This window comes from Podarcis muralis, chromosome 16, assembly GCF_964188315.1.
Source record: "Podarcis muralis chromosome 16, rPodMur119.hap1.1, whole genome shotgun sequence".
Lineage (NCBI taxonomy): Eukaryota > Metazoa > Chordata > Lepidosauria > Squamata > Lacertidae > Podarcis > Podarcis muralis.
In genome coordinates this window covers 30,407,791-30,423,762 of record NC_135670.1, presented here as the reverse complement: position 1 = coordinate 30,423,762, position 15,972 = coordinate 30,407,791, and the positions used below count along the sequence as shown (strand labels likewise).

Here is a 15,972-nt window from a genome sequence, read left to right as displayed (position 1 = left end):
TATATCACCAAAGATCTGTTAGTCATCTGGGTCTGTTAGGCTATAGCTGAAGTGCCACTTAAGCGCTGGGGAGCTGGGAGATAAAATTCCTGCTGGCACATGCTGCCTACCTAAGAATGGCCCTAAAAGGATTGCAGCCTAAAAGCAGATGCCCTTGGGACGTGTGTGAAGCCACAGACAAGTAGCGACAAGGGCACCGGCTATAGATTCCAGGGAACCTTTGGCCCAGCAAATGATGTTGGAGTCTCAGCTCCCATCGTCCCTGAATTGCTGGAGTCCAGCAACATCTGGAGGGCTGGAGGTCCCCGACCCTTGACATAAGTGTCAGCTTGTCCAACCAGTTTTCTTTCCCAACTGGTTCAGGCAGGTTGTAGGGTTGACTGGTTTCCTGGCATACCAATCCCAACATTGCATAATCTGTCGTAATTATTTCTGGTGTCCTCACAGAATATTGATCCTTAAAATAGGCCTGCCATATTCACATTGAGGCATAGAATCATAGAACTGTAGAATTGGAAGGGACCACAAGGCCAGGAAACTTTTGCCCCTGGTAGAGCTCAAACCCAAGACCCTGAGATTAAGAGTCTCATGGATTACAAGCAGCTAGCTATGGCGAAACCACTGAGCCTAGGGCTTGCTGATCAGAAGGTTGGCGGTTTGAATCCCCGTGACGGGGTGAGCTCCCCTTGCTCGGTCCCTGCTCCTGCCAACCTAGCAGTTCGAAAGCATGTCAAAGTGCAAGTAGATAAATAGGTACCGCTCTGGTGGGAAGGTAAATGGCATTTCTGTGTGCTGCTCTGGTTCACCAGAAGCGGCTTAGTCATGCTGGCCACATGATCCAGAAGCTGTACGCCGGCTCCCTTGGCCAATAAATAAGATGAGCGCCGCAACCCCAGAGTCGTCCGCAACTGGACTTAACGGTCAGGGGTCCCTTTACCTTTACCTTTGGCTATGGTGCATTTAATCGAAAGTGTCAGCACTCACGCACTGGAACTCCCTGCCTGTTGACATCAGGCAGGTGCTTTCTCTATAGACTTTTTTGGTGCCAGCTTAAAGCATTTGCCTTTAGGCAAGCCTATCCAAATATGTAGAATGCTGGCGTGTGTTTAGGTCTGCTTTTTCAACTGGCGACAACTATTATTATTTTGTGAAGGTTTTCAGTACAGTGGTACCTCAGTTTTCGATCGTAATCCGTTCCAGAAGACCATTTGAGTTCTGAAAAACTCGAAATCTGAGGCGGTCTGAAAATTCAGTAGAGAAAATTGAAAAAATAGCGGAAGCTATTCGACTTATGAGGCGCATTTGAAAATGGAAGCATTTACTTCCAGGTTTTTGGTGTTCGAAAACCGAAACATTTGGCTTCCGAGACATTCGAAAACCGAGGTACCACTGTAGTTGATTTTAACTGTAGTAGGCAAAAATCGTGAGAATTGCTATTTTGAAAATTGAAAATACCTGGCAAGTAATGACTTGATATTAGCTTTGGGGAAATGTGAGGCCTTTTGGAAAGGTTACTTTCTGCCTGGCCTGCCCCTAGGAAATTTTAAGCTGGCATCTTCGATTAAATTTCCAGTTGGCCATTTAGGTCTCAGGTACATAATTCTGCTGAGAGCTTGCTCACTTTTTTTGCAGGTTGTGGGTGTCCCTGCAGCATGCTAAGTAAAGAAAAGAGGGATTTCAAAATGGAGAGTTTTCACTTGGGATGCTCATGGGTCTTGCTTAGCATTTATATAGCAATTTTGTTGGAGGGGTGGCGTTATTACTTTGCCATCTCTCCCTCCTCCATCCTGACAGTAACTCTGGGAAGTAGATTATTATTATTGTGCTGTTTTACTGGGGTGGAACCAAGCCTGAGAGAGTGTGACTCTCGCAAGCATCTAATTCTCTTGCTTTCCCTCCCTACTCCAATCTCACTGGAGGCAGTGCGTTTAAAGCGTTTACATTTGCAATATCGATTCCAAGCAACAACAAAGAATTAAATGGAGATCTGGGAGCAAAGTATAGCCCAGGATCTGCAACGAGAAATGTAGATTAGTTGTGTATTTATTTATGCATTTAATAAGGGGTTGGGAGCCAGTTCTGGCCAGTGGGCCAGATCCTTTCTTCTCTACCACTCATGAGTCAAAGGTGACAGGTGGGTGGGGCTAACTTTCAGTCACCTGATGCCGCAATGACATCAGGTGATGATCGTCTTCAAAGCACCACATAGGGCTAGTGAATTGCCCTGAGCTGTGCTCTGAAGCACCGTTGATGTCCTGGAATGAAGAACTTGAACTCAGTTGGTGGTTTCTGGCCAAATCTTTAATGCTCAGAGCAATGTTATGCACAGGCAAAACACTCTTCAGAGGCAAAGTGTTGGTCTACGCTTGGGTTGCGAACGTGATCCATGCAGAATGCACGTTCACAACCAGCGCATTTGCAACCCGCAGCGGCGCATCTGTGCACACGCGGGTTGCAATTCGCCGCTTCTGCGCATGCGCAAAGCTCAATTTAGCGCTTCTGCACATGCGCGACCACGGGTACTTCCGGGTTTCTGCGGTCCGTAACCCGAAAAAACACAACCTGAAGCATCTGTAACCCGAGGTATGACTGTACACAGAGACAGGCCTACCCAAAGTTGGTGTGCATTACAGCTTCTTGATATTTACACCTTTCAGTCCTCCTATAAGCTTAGAGAAAACTGATGGGCATTTCTATGCTTATATACAGCAGGAATAAACACAGATTTACAGACCTATGCATTCAAATTTATTGCCTTATATGACTGGGATAAATCACACATGCAGATTGAGCATCCCAGTCGTGGAATGAGATGCAAATAAACAGGAAGGTCATCAAAAACCGAAGAAGGGAACATCGGAAGCTGCCTTATCCCAAGTCAGTCCATTGCGGCCTACCTAGTTCAGTATTGTCTACACTGATTGGCAGCAGCCCTCCGATGTCTCTCCCTGCCTTACCTGGAAGTGCCAGAACTTGAACCTGTGATCTTCTTAGATGTTGCACCATTAAGAAATGGTCCTTCCCCATAACATTTGGAAGAGGGCGAGGGGAGAGGGAATGAGAGGGGTGAGGATGAATTTCAGAACTCACTACAGTGGTACCTCCATTGGGATCCATTGGGATCCATTCCGGAGGCCCGTTCGCAACCTGAAAAGAACGCAACCCGCGTCTGCGCATGCACGGGTCGCAATTCGCCGCTTCTGCGCATGCACGTGACGTCATTTTGCGCGTCTGCGCATGCGCGAGCGGAGAAAAACGGAAGTAACCCATTCCGTTACTTCCGGGTCACCGTGGGACACAACTTGAAAACGCACAACTTGAAGCAAACGTAACGTGAGGTATGACTGTAGTTCTAAGCACCTTCAACCCAGACTTCAGTTTACTGTAGATTTGTTTTCATTGTTTCGTGACTTGCCAGCTCTTACGTACATCCCTGTTTAAGAGCATGGGTAGGGAATCTTGGCTCTGGGGCCCAATGCAGCCTTCTATGCCTTTCAGTGTGGCCCTTGGAATTCTCCCCAGGCCACAATACTCACCAACACGGCTTTGTAGCCCTCCTGGAGCGGGTTGCTGTTGCTTTGGCCTGCCTGGAAATTGTCCTTTCACTCCAATAATGCCTCTTGCTTGCCCAGATAGAGGACAGAGAAGATTGTGTGCAGAAGCTAGCCTATTTTATAAAGGCAACGTTTACATGTGTTGCTCCGCCTACTTTTGCTCTTGGCGCTGCCATAATACTAATAATCCATTCATAGCTCCTTCTGCGCTTTAGAGTGGAGACAGGATACCTGATAGACTCCAATTCCCATCAGCCTCACCTAGCGGTCAGGGATGATGGGAGCTGGAGTCCAACAGCATCTGGAGGGCCCAGAGGTTCCACATCTCTGGTTCAAAGGGAGAAGCTGGAAACCTGGGCTGTGATACTAACTGCCAGTGACCATAAAACAACGCCATACGTGTCTCTTCCTTTCGTAACTATTTACGAGCCAGTGTGGTGTGGTGGTTAAGAGCGGTGGACTCGTAATCTGGTGAACCGGGTTTGATTCCCCGCTCCTCCACAGGCAGCTGCTGGGTGACCTTGGGCCACTCTGAACTCTCTCAGCCTCACTCACATCACAGAGTGTTTGTTGTGGAGGAGGAAGGGAAAGGAGAATGTTAGCCGCTTTGAGATTCCTTAGGGTAGTGATAAAGCGGGATATCAAATCCAAACTACTACACTGTCACGATTGCCCACAATGGAATGCAGCCTTCAGTATGAAAAAGGTTCTCCACCTCTGCTCAAGGGACTGAACGATATATCAATATATTGTGCAAAACTGGTTTGAAGTTCATATCGTGGTATCAGTTTCATCATTTTTGACCTGGCAATATATCACTAATCATGATGTGTGTGTGTGTGCTATGCAAAAATCACAATGTGGGGCAAACTGTGACGTCAGTTAGCCAATGACTCTACATCCTTATTTCAGACATTGTGATACAGTGGCACCTTGGTTCTCAAACATAATCCGTTCTGGAAGTCCGTTCCAAAACCAAAGCGTTTCAAAACCGAGGTGTGCTTTCCCATAGAAAGTAATGCAAAACGGATTAATCTGTTCCAGACTTTTTAAAACAACCCCTAAAAGCAATTTAACATGAATTTGACTATCTAACAAGACCATTGCCCATAAAATGAAAGCAATAAGCAATGTACTGCTGTCACACAATCAATCAATCAATCAATCAATCAATCAATCAGTAGGTGAACTGGGTTCCTCACACTCACAAAAAAAAGCTGCAAAAACAGACAGACCTCAGCATTCACTCAAAATGGAGTACGTTTGGCTTCTGAGAAAAGTTCGCAAACCGAAATACTTACTTCCAGGTTTGCAGTGTTTGGGTTCCGAGTTGTTTGAGTACCAAGGCATTTGAGAAACAAGGTACCACTGTATATCATTATATTGCAATGTTTAGCTAGTGGTATATTGCAATGTTGAAAGCCAGGTATCTGCCAGCTCTACTGAACACCTGCGTGGATACTCACACTTATGCAGTGTTGTTAGCACAGGTAAGACGGCCGCAAACCAATGGTTAAAAGATCAGAAAGGCAGCAGTCCCAAGAAACCATGGTTTGCTGTTACAAACCATAGTCAGTTGAAACACAGTTTTGGTTTCGCTGTAATGCTTGAACCAGATTGCACTTGAACAATATTCTCCACAGCCACTTAGCAACACAGGTTCCCATTACTCTCCGCTGCCATTTTCTCTTCTTCAAGGCACCCTCTGGAACCTGTCCTCCTACGAGCCCCTCAAAATGGTGATCATTAACCACGGTCTACAGACCCTGACCAACGAAGTGATCATCCCCCATTCCGGTTGGGAGAACGAGCCAAATGAAGACTCGAAGCCTCGAGACGCCGAGTGGACAACCGTCTTCAAGAACACGTCAGGATGTCTGAGGTGAGATTGGTGCGGGGCGATTGTGGCAATTGGGGTGGGGTGAAGAAAGCAGGAAGGGGGGAATGGTTAGAGTTTCACATTTTGCCCAAAATCTGCATAGGAGCAAAAGGAGTTGGTAACGAAACATTTAAAAAAGTCTTGGCTCCTGTTACACCTCAAGTTTTCCATTCTACGTGTTCAGAAATGTTGTGTTGATAATCATAGCTGTCAACTTACAGATTTGAAAATAAGGGACCAGCAGCCTTGAAAATGAGGGATCAGCAGCCAAAATAAGGGATTTTGCTTAGCTTATGCACGTCGGGGCTGCCGTCGTCCTGGCGCGAGGAGTTCCATCGGCCCTTTCCCGCCCGAGAGAGAGGGAGGGAGGAAGAGAGACTCTCACCCGCGAGCCCGGCATGAAGCGGTTGCGGCGCCGCGGTGGCCGCTGAAGCGCTGCCCTTCTGCTTCCCTCCCCATCCCCTCCTCTTCCTCCTCCCTCATGCCGCCTCCTCAGCCGCCTCCGGCTTCCCCTGGCAGCGCAGCAGAAGTCTCACAAGAGAGGGGCTGCCTGCCCGCCCGCCGCCACCAGTCTCCTCACGACGCACCTCTGAGGCGGAAAAGGGAGAGACGGAGACGCGGCAGCTCATGCGCGCGCACTCTCTCGCGGCGGATGACCCCAAGCCTCTGCTTGCCTCCCGAGCCGGACGAGCATGAAACCTGGGAAATTTAAGGAACATCATCAATCCAGGGACAGCAGCGGGACACGGTGCTGGGATAAGGGAGTTTCCCGCCAAATAAGGGACGGTTGACAGCTATGGTTGATAATAGGGAGTCCTGAACAACCTGGATCCAGGTTTCCCTGTAGCAGCTGCCTGATCCTTGATACCCCAGCTTGATCACTAAGGTCACCCGAATCTCAAGACTTCCCTCCTCCCCTCCATGGGTTCTTTAAGTAACTTTTTAAACTACGTATTATAAGTCCATCCAATTTCCAGTCCTCCATTGTATCCAAAGTCTGTGTAACATTGCAAGAGTTATTTAAAGCCTGCCAAAGAGTTCAAATGTTTACAGTGGTCTTTCAATAATAATGTAAATTTGTCCCATTCTTTGATACTCCTGGATCCTGAAGGCCTGGCAGGTCTTTGCAGCTGTTTCAGACTTCCTTGATTGGCCAGTCATTGTTTCGGACGGCTTTTAAACGTCTTTTACTGTGTGCACATTGCCCTGCACTGCCCTGATAATTTTAGATAAATAGAAGCATCGTCTCCACCCCCCACTTATAGGGGCTTACATTCTGGGCTCCCGCGCACATAATTGAAATCACGTAAAGTGAGGAGCATGCTCTGAAAAGCCTCCACCCACCCTTTCTCTCCATCTCTCTCTCTCTCCTACTCTATCCCCAATCCAGATCAAAATATCTATCCCCAATCAAAATCAAAATGGAGGACGTGGCTGCACTTGTCTGTGCATCAGCTGTTACCTGAGGAGGCTGAGCAGCTGAAACAAAGCGCCACTGCACCTCCGGTTTCTTAGGGGCTTCCTCTGCCCTCACTGATGTCCTCTTTGGGTCTCCTCACAAGTCACAGGGACTCTCCAGCTCTCTCCCGCCATTTCCGGGTTTGAATGAAATTATTTGCTTATTTCCCGGCACTGCCCGTGTACGCAGTCATGTGTGAGTGGTGGTGGTAGTGGGAATGCCTGTACTTTTACAAATAAAAGCAGTACATTATTAGATTTCTACCCCTGCCTTCCAGAGAAGCCCAGACGGAATGTATGCAAAACATTTACCTGCGTTTTTGAACTCCTGTCTCTCCATATGTGCCGTTTTTAGCTTAGGCCAGTTTTTATGAATGATGTGTCAGGAGCTGCTCGTGCAGTGGGGCAGAGCAGAACAGAGTGGACTTCAGTGGCTAGCTAAGGGCATTTTATTTAATTGGTTACTGCATTTATATCCCAATTTCTTCCCTCCAAGGAGCTCAAGGTGAACTATTATTATTCAAGTTACAGGGAACCAGGCAGAGGGCCTTCTTGGTAGTGGCACCCGCCCTGTGGAACACCCTCCCACTAGATGTCAAAGAGAACAACAACTACCAAACTTTTAGAAGACATCTGAAGGCAGACCTGTTTAAGGAAGCTTTTAATATTTGATGCATTACTGTATTTTAATATTGTGTTGGAAGCCACCCAGAGTGGCTGGAGAAGCCCAGCCAGATGGGTGGGGTATAAATAATAAATTATTATAACATTATTATTACCTGGTTCTCTCTTTCCTCCTTTAATCTCCACAACAACCCTGTGAGGTAGGTTAGGCCAGGCGCTGACTAGCCAAAGGTTGTGGCCTTGTGGCCAAGTGGAGATTTGAATCCTGGATCAGGATGTTTCATACAGGAATTCACAAAATTCAAATTCCGCAAGCATCAGGAAACAGACCTGTCTTTTCCTTATCTGTAGCATTTCTCTGCACATGCCAGGATCGTGTCTCAGCAAAAAGAGTAAATATTGGCCGACCTTATTTCCAGACTCCCCTTGTGTTTTTTTAAATTTTGCCGTCCTGACCAAAAAGCATCCAATGTGATTCTTTTGTGCTCCCAGAACTCAAATTTAAAGGTAAAGGTAAAGGTACCCCTGCCCGTACGGGCCAGTCTTGACAGACTCTAGGGTTGTGCGCCCATCTCACTTAAGAGGCCGGGAGCCAGCGCTGTCCGGAGACACTTCTGGGTCACGTGGCCAGCGTGACGAAGCTGCAACTGGCGAGCCAGTGCAGCACATGGAAACGCTGTTTACCTTCCCGCTATAAAGCGGTACCTATTTATCTACTTGCACTTAGGGGTGCTTTCGAACTGCTAGGTAGGCAGGAGCTGGAACCGAAAGACGGGAGCGCACCCCGCCGCGTGGATTCGAACCGCCGACCTTTCGATTGGCAAGCCCTAGGCGCTGAGGCTTTTACCCACAGCGCCACCCGCGTCCCTAATTTAGGCGTCTTCTAATAACAGAGACTTCTAAAGGCTGCCAGAGCAGTGGTAAATTTGTGATCCACGCAAGGGGGGAAAAAGATGAATGTTTATTTTTAGACTTCCTCGACTGGAGATAAGTTTCTGAAAAACACACTTACATCAGCTCAAACTTAATCACGACAGCTGAGGATCACCTCGTGGGTCTTAGGATGGGGCTGAGGCCAGTAGGCTGATGCTGTCTCCTCCATGCCAAATTTATATTTTGATTAATAATGCATTTATTCCTTTTGAATGAAACGCTCGGTGTGGCTTACAACAAATATTAAAGGGAAACAACACGCAAGGGAATAAGGCTTCAATCGCAGCCCCCTTACTTGAGAGTAGACCCTGTTGGATCCATTTGGACTTCCTTCTAAGCACACGTGGTGAAAAAGTTGGAACGGCAGATAAAAACTTGTTCTCTGATGTGTCCCTTCTCTTATATCAGGAATAGGGGACCTCTGGCCCTCCCAATGTTCTTGAACTAAAATTCCCATTATTCCTGGTCATTGGCCATGCTGGCTGAGACTGATGGGAGTTGGGCTCCATCCACACTATAAATTTAAAGCAGTATCATACCACTTTAACAGCTGTGGTTTCCCCAAAAGAATCCTGTTAAGGGTGCTGAGAGTTGTTTGGAGATGCCTCTTCCCCTCACAGAACTACAGTTCCCAGAGTTCCTTGTGAAGAGGAATCTATTGTTAAACCACTCTGGGAATTGTAGCAGTAGGAGAGGGAACAAGAGGTCTCCTCACTTACAGCACCCTTAACAAACTACAGCTTCCCAAAACCCCTCTTCCCAGGGAACATTGGGAGCTGTAGCCCCAGGAGGGGAACAGCGCCCTTACCAAACTACCGTTCCCGAGATTCTTTGGGGAAGCCGTGCCTGTTTAAAGTGGTATGATACTGTTTGAAATGGCTGTTTGGAGTCCAAGACCATCTGAAGGGTCTGTGTCTTAAGTATTCTGTAGGCAGCCTTGAAGATGGAACATTTAGCAAGTTAGGAGAAGAGTAATTTTTGGCCCCATGTGGAATAATAATAATAATAATAACAACAACATTTATTATTATTATTATTATTATTTATTATTATTATTATTAATACCCCACCCATCTGGCTGGGTTTCCTCAGGCACTCTGGGTGACTCCCAACAGAATATTAATAATAATTTTAAAAGCGATAAAACATCAAACATTAAAAACTTCCCTAAACAGGGCTGCCTTCAGATGTCTTCTAAAAGTCAGATAGTTGTTTATTTCCTTGACATCTGATGGAAGGGTGTTGCACAAGGCGGGTGTCACTACCAAGAAGGCCCTTTGCCTAGTTCCCTGTAACCTCACTTCTCGCAGGGAGGGAACCGCCAGAAGGCCCTCAGAGCTGGACCTCAGTTCTGAACGATGGGGGTGGAGACGCTCCTTCAGGTATACTGGGCCGAGGCCGTTTAGGGCTTTAAAGGTCAGCACCAACACGTTGAACTGTGCTTGGAAACGTACTAGGAGCCAATGTAGGTCTTTTAGGACCGGTGTTATATGGTCTCGGCAGCCACTCCCAGTCACCAGTCTAGCTGGAAGCTTTCTCATTGTTGCTTGATGCCCATTGGGACTCAGAGAGCAGAAGCCTGGAAGACCAACAGTAGGTGGCGCAAGAGCCAATGAGCAACATTCCACTATCCACTGATTGATTGTAAAGGAAAAGGCAGGCAGGTGGATATTGGCTGAGGACAGGCTGAGGTAGGTGGGGCACTGCTTCAGCTGGACCACGATGGTCCAGCCTCCACTCAGTTTTCTAATGCAGATATGGCAATGGGCTGTCAACGCTTTTGTGATGTCAAGGATCGGTGCCTGCGAGGCTCTAAATGCCTCCCTTAATACTAGCTAAAAGGAACTTGCATTGCCAACAAAGTGTCCTATTTGGTAATATAAGATAAATGGCAGAAAACCATGGCTAAAAAAGCCACCTCTATTGGTCTGTCTCCCCCCAACTGTATTACCTGGGTTATGAAGGCACCCAAAAGATGTTAAAGCAAAGATAATGCACACAGTGACTTGCGATCTCGATCACACACAGTCTGTAGTCTGCTGGCAGTAGGAGTACAATATGGGCATGTCTTTAAGTTAACATCTTACATTAAAAACCTGACAGCACCAAACTATTGAAGGCTTTTCACCAAAGCCAGACTAAATGCCTTTCCTTCTGCAGTGTTGGATGGCAGGTTGAGAGGAGTTCCCTACCAGGACAGACTTTGCTCATCGATTCCATAAAACATATTTTGTTGCATTGTGCAAAATATGAGCAAGCCAGGGCTGAACTGATAATACCCTTGCTAGTACCTTTCCCGGGAAAATCAGAGGCTCACTATGTCAGGTTCCTACTGGAAGACAGGACAAATGCTTGAACACTAGCAGTGGCAAAGTTTTTATAGGTGGTTGCAAGAACAAATGAGCCCTATGTTCTAAACAAAATGCTTGTTTAAACTGGAGGTAGGCTGTATGAATTGTGTATTGCTTTGTAATGATTTGTTGGGTCTCTGGACCGTAATAAAGATTGATGATTGATGATGATGATGATGATAAATAGAAAATCCTTGGAAGTAACAAATAGGCTTAGGGGTAGAATAAGGATACGTGGTAGTAAATATTAAGGATTAGAATATTAATAAAGGAGAAGGGGTTAGTAAATGAAAGAAGTTAATATTATTAGAAATATGAACTTGGAGAACTGTTATAAAGGTGATATAATGAAATTCAGTTAGAGGGGTTTCAAGGAAGTCAGTCATCAATGAGATGAAAGTTGGATATTTGAAGAGCTATTCTTTTCTTCTTGTGTGTTTAGTTTATTGTAGTGTGGAGTTTTTGTTGTTGTGTATTTTATGTTATGTTTGTGATAAATGTTGAAAAGCAATAAATTTGGTGGGGGGGGGAAATAACATCAACAGCAACAACAAAGTGTCCTATTTGGGGCATCGTATCACTGCAGGTCATACCTTCCTAAACAGAGAAGTTGCTAACACAGCAAGTCTTTTTTGAGATTTAGAGTTTGTGCATCCATGATATCATGGGCGCATCACTCCAAGGCAAAGCAATGTTAGCCCGGAGACAGCTCGGAGGCTTGCTGGTACCTCGCGATGATTTATGCAGCAGCTATTTCTTGCTACAGCACATAAATAGAACAGCATCATTCGCCTGCAAGCCAGCTGCTTCTTGCATCCATTGGCAGTTTGTTTGAATGGGTGGGTTAACAGTAGAGCCAGCCCTGGGAGATGGTGTCTTGTTGGGAATGTCCACAGGTGAGCAAGATTTCTCCAAGCAGCTGGTGAGATCTGGGAGAATTAGGTTTTTAGCTTTTCCGGGGCCTGGGAAGCTTTCGCCATAAAGCAAAAGTCCATAAAAAGGCAAAGTGTTGTCGGTTGTTGCTGTTGTTTCTGGTCGTGCTTTGAAATCGTTCGGTTTTTACGGCGAGGGCGAATAAGTTCGTTCAAAGCTAATAAAAGGAGCTGTGTTGCGCTTGCAGAGCGCTGGAGTGCTCTTCAGACCCGTCGCCGCTGATGAATGCGGACCTCCAGAATGTTTCCTTCATTTCCATTCCTTGGGCTTGCGGTCTCTGCATTGCACTCTGCTGTTCCCCGGAGAGCCACTTTCTAAATGCAGAAAGTAATGAGAAGTGGTGTGAGGTGCCTCGTTACTGAAATGATCATTGGTCCCAGAAGAGAGACGGGGCCTTTTGAGTAGGATCCAGGCGCGGCCATTTATTTATATATTTATTTTATTAACATTCCCCCCTCCTTCCCTTATCACCACAGTGCAAGACCTTATTAGATGTGTCAGGGCAAAAAGGTTTATGGGAATGGAAACTAGATTCCCCCGGATGCTGCAGAAATATTAAGCTGATCATTAATAGGTTGGCTTAATCTACGCTGTGGTGTTTCTTTCCCTGCCCTCCTGTCAACAGGGTACCTCAGAGGTTATGGTCTAAGCAAAGAATTTCCCTTGTGCGGCAAGCAATCTTTGGCTTTCTTTTCGGAAGACCACCCACCCCCAGCCCAAGACACAAAAGGGATGTTCAGCGGAATTTCCTCTTCTGTTAACGTGGGGCTTTGGATGTTGCAACCACAGAGGTCTTTGGTTTCTTGAGTTTGATGTGAAGGTCTAGTGTGAGGAATAACACGTTGCTTTCAAATACACGTGCTTGGCGCTGAATAAAGGTAAAGGGACCCCTGACCATTAGGCCCAGTCGCGGACGACTCTGGGGTTGCGGTGCTCATCTTTCTTTATTGGCCGAGGGAGCCGGCGTACAGCTTCCGGGTCATGTGGCTAGCATGACTAAGCCGCTTCTGTTGAATCATAGCAGTGCACGGAAAGGCCATTTACCTTCCCGCCAGAGCGGTACCTATTTATCTCCTTGCACTTTGACGTGCTTTCGAACTGCTAGGTTGGCAGGAGCAGGGACCGAGCAACGGGAGCTCACCCTGTCGCAGGGATTCGAACTGCTGACCTTCTGATCGGCAAGTCCTAGGCTCTGTGGTTTAACCCACAGCGCCGCCCACGTCCCGCTTGGCGCTGAATGTGGAGCTGCAAATCTAGGCAGGTTTGCATGTTGTCTCTTAAGGATTGGAAAGAAGCCTCGTGTTTGTCCGGAGAATGAATTGGGCCATTTGAATATTCCAGGGGTGAGAGACTTCAAGGCCTTGGGCCGAATGCAGACCTCCAGACCTCTCTCCGTGGCCCTCAGGCTGCCACACCTTCACCAGCTCTGCTCTGTGGCTTTGTAGGTTCACTCACAGCAGTAGGCAAGGTGTGATGGAGCATCTCCACTCCCATTGTTCTTCCCGGACACCGAAGTCCAGCTCCGAGGGCCTTCTGGCAGTTCCCTTACTGCAAGAAGTGAGGTTACAAGGAACCAGGCAGAGGGCCTTCTCGGTGGTGGCACCCACCCTGTGGAAGGCCCTCCCGTCAGATGTCAAGGAAACAAACAACTATCTGACTTTTAGAAGACATCTGAAGGGAAGTTTTTTAATGTTTGATGTTTTATCATGTCTTTGATATTCTGTTGGGAGCCGCCCAGAGTGTCTGGGGCGGTGTATAAATAAATGATGATGATGATGATGACGACACAACAATGAATGTCATTGGACAACGTTGCTTCTCCTCCACCCTTTCTGCAAATGCACCATTCTGTTCCCCTATGATTCCCCCATAAAAACAGCAGAAAGAGCTGCACGCTCATATACCGCCCCAAAATTCATCGCTTCCCTCCCACAATTTTCTGAGTTAAGAGAGCTGAAAATGGATTACCCCACCCCACCCCCTGAAATCAAATAACACAGAAATGAGCACTAAACAGATTTGATTACTTTTCTGGAAGTGGCTTTCACTTTGCATGAAAGCTCAGATACGATGTGGAAATGAACCGTTAGGGAAATGTTGGAGAAATGGAATAAAGTGCTACGCGAATGCAGCCATTGTTCCTATGAGTGAATGGGCTGGGATTTTGGGTTCACCTGAATTCTGTTGGCTGGGCCTCATTCCACCTTTCTGCAAAATGGGAACAGTTTCTCCATTGCCTCATGCTTTGGTTTGCAAACACAGGCTGCTGTTGCCTGCGAGGGCTTGAGATTATTAAGTATGTTGATGCTGATGGCGGCCTGGTGCGATAAATAAACCGCTCTGTCTGCTGTGCGACACAAAGCCTGCCACCAGCATGGCGAACACCAACAGAGAATAAATTTTGCAGCCATCTGTCTGGCTGGCTTGTGTGTTAAGTTTCCCTTTTTACCATTTCTGGCATGGAGCGTAGACCCAGGAATCCAATCTTTGATGAATGACACTAACTTCAAATTACAGAGCGTGCTCCACCTTTTTTTAAAAAAAACACCAATAACCTGACATGTTTTGATTTGTTCCTTTTCTCCTCCTTGATTTCTCCCCCACTGGAAGGATGCAATCTCAATGGAGAGGGGCTGCATTAATTTCATTGCACCAGGGAAGGTGTTTGGAGGGGAAGGGAGAGAGAAGAATAGGTCTGATTGTTCAGAATTGCGGAATTTTAAAATAACTTGGATCTCGGCAGTGCCAGCTCTCAGCACGTCTGTTCCACAATCACAGATACTTTTCATTTCAAATTATTATTATTTTATTTCAGTTGCAATGTTAACGAATTTTGCCCAACAAGTCGTGGCACGAGGCAGGGGCTGTCAAACTCCTTGCAGCGCTGTGCAAATTAGCTGGATGTGCGCGCTCTCTCTCTCTCTCTCTCTCTCTCTCTCTCTTAGCTAGGGCAAAAGGACCCAAGCACACAGGATCTTAAATGTATGAATACATTTCTTTTTCTGATCCCGGTCAGAGCAGTGTCACAAAGGGAGGCGGTTTAAAACTGCAGTCCTAACATAAACGGCGGGTGTTTGCCCCGGAAGGGAATCTCCCACTCGCTTTGTATTCATTTATTGCAGCCTTTCTCAACCTGTGGGTCCCCAGATGTTGTTAGACTACAACTCCCATCACCCCTAGCTAGCAAGGCCAGAGATCAGGGATGATGGGAGTTGCAGTCCAAGAACAACTGGGGACCCACAGGTTGAGAACCGCTGATTTATTGTCTTGGGCCCCATGTGTGCTTTGATACTCTGGGAAGAAGGATTGTGATTGTTAAACCACTCTAGGAATTGTAGTTCTGTGAGGGGAATAGGGGGTCTCCTAACAACTCGCAGCACCCTTAACAAACTACACTTCCCAGGATTCTTTGCAGGTGGCCCACAACTGTTTGGAAGTTGTATCATAGTGCTTTAAATATATAGAGAATTCCAGTTCGCTCCTTATTTTCGAGTCAGCCTCCTCATTTCACACCCTCTTGGATACATGAATGGATCAGAATGCTGATATATGGATTAAGCTGCATAATCAATTGAGAAAAGTGCACATGGATCTGTACTTATAAGGAGGTCTAAGGGCTGCCTCTTTCTTTTCTTTTCTTTTCTTTTCTTTTCTTTTCTTTTCTTTTCTTTTCTTTCTTCCTTCCTTCCTTCCTTCCATCTTTCTTTCTTTCTTTCTTTCTTTCTTTCTTTCTTTCTTTCTTTCTTTCTCCTTTTAAACTTTGTAATTTGCCTAGAGCAGCTTTATGGCTGTGTGACCAAAAATCCCTTTTTAAATGCTTCCAGGAAGTGACTGTAGATAACAACATCATGTGGTCTCTTCCTGGGGAATTGTATGGAGGGGCGAGTGGAATGCCCCCACACCCATATCCTTATGGGGATTCCTTTAAAAGTTCCAAGAATTCTTTGGGGGAAGCCATGACTTGTTAAAGTCGTATCGCTGAGCTTTAAATGTATTGTGTGGATGTGGCCTAAAGCGTATGTTTTTTATGTTTGAGGGCAGAAGTCCTCTCAGTGTAAAACCAGACACAGCATCCTTAATAAAAGCCAGTAAAATTAAAAGATGCAACCAACCCAAAACAGAATTACCTGAACACAGGTTTAAAACACCCATGACTGGACTCATCTCTGCCTCTTGGCCTCCCTCATCCCACTATCCTGTTTCAGCTTCTTCCTCTGATTCTGAACCGCTCTCTGCCACA

The 15,972-nt window shown here is 46.4% G+C and overlaps 1 protein-coding gene across 13 annotated transcripts in view; it reads left to right on the top strand.

Moving 5' to 3' along the window:
* The window catches only part of ARVCF (ARVCF delta catenin family member), a 604,272-nt gene that overhangs the window by 473,371 nt on the left and 114,929 nt on the right, over positions 1-15,972 (top strand). For all 13 annotated transcript variants that reach the window (XM_077920631.1, XM_077920630.1, XM_077920635.1 and 10 more), the window contains one exon: positions 5,253-5,436. In XM_077920631.1, the coding sequence (XP_077776757.1) occupies positions 5,253-5,436 (184 nt within the window). The remainder of the gene's footprint in view (positions 1-5,252; positions 5,437-15,972) is intronic.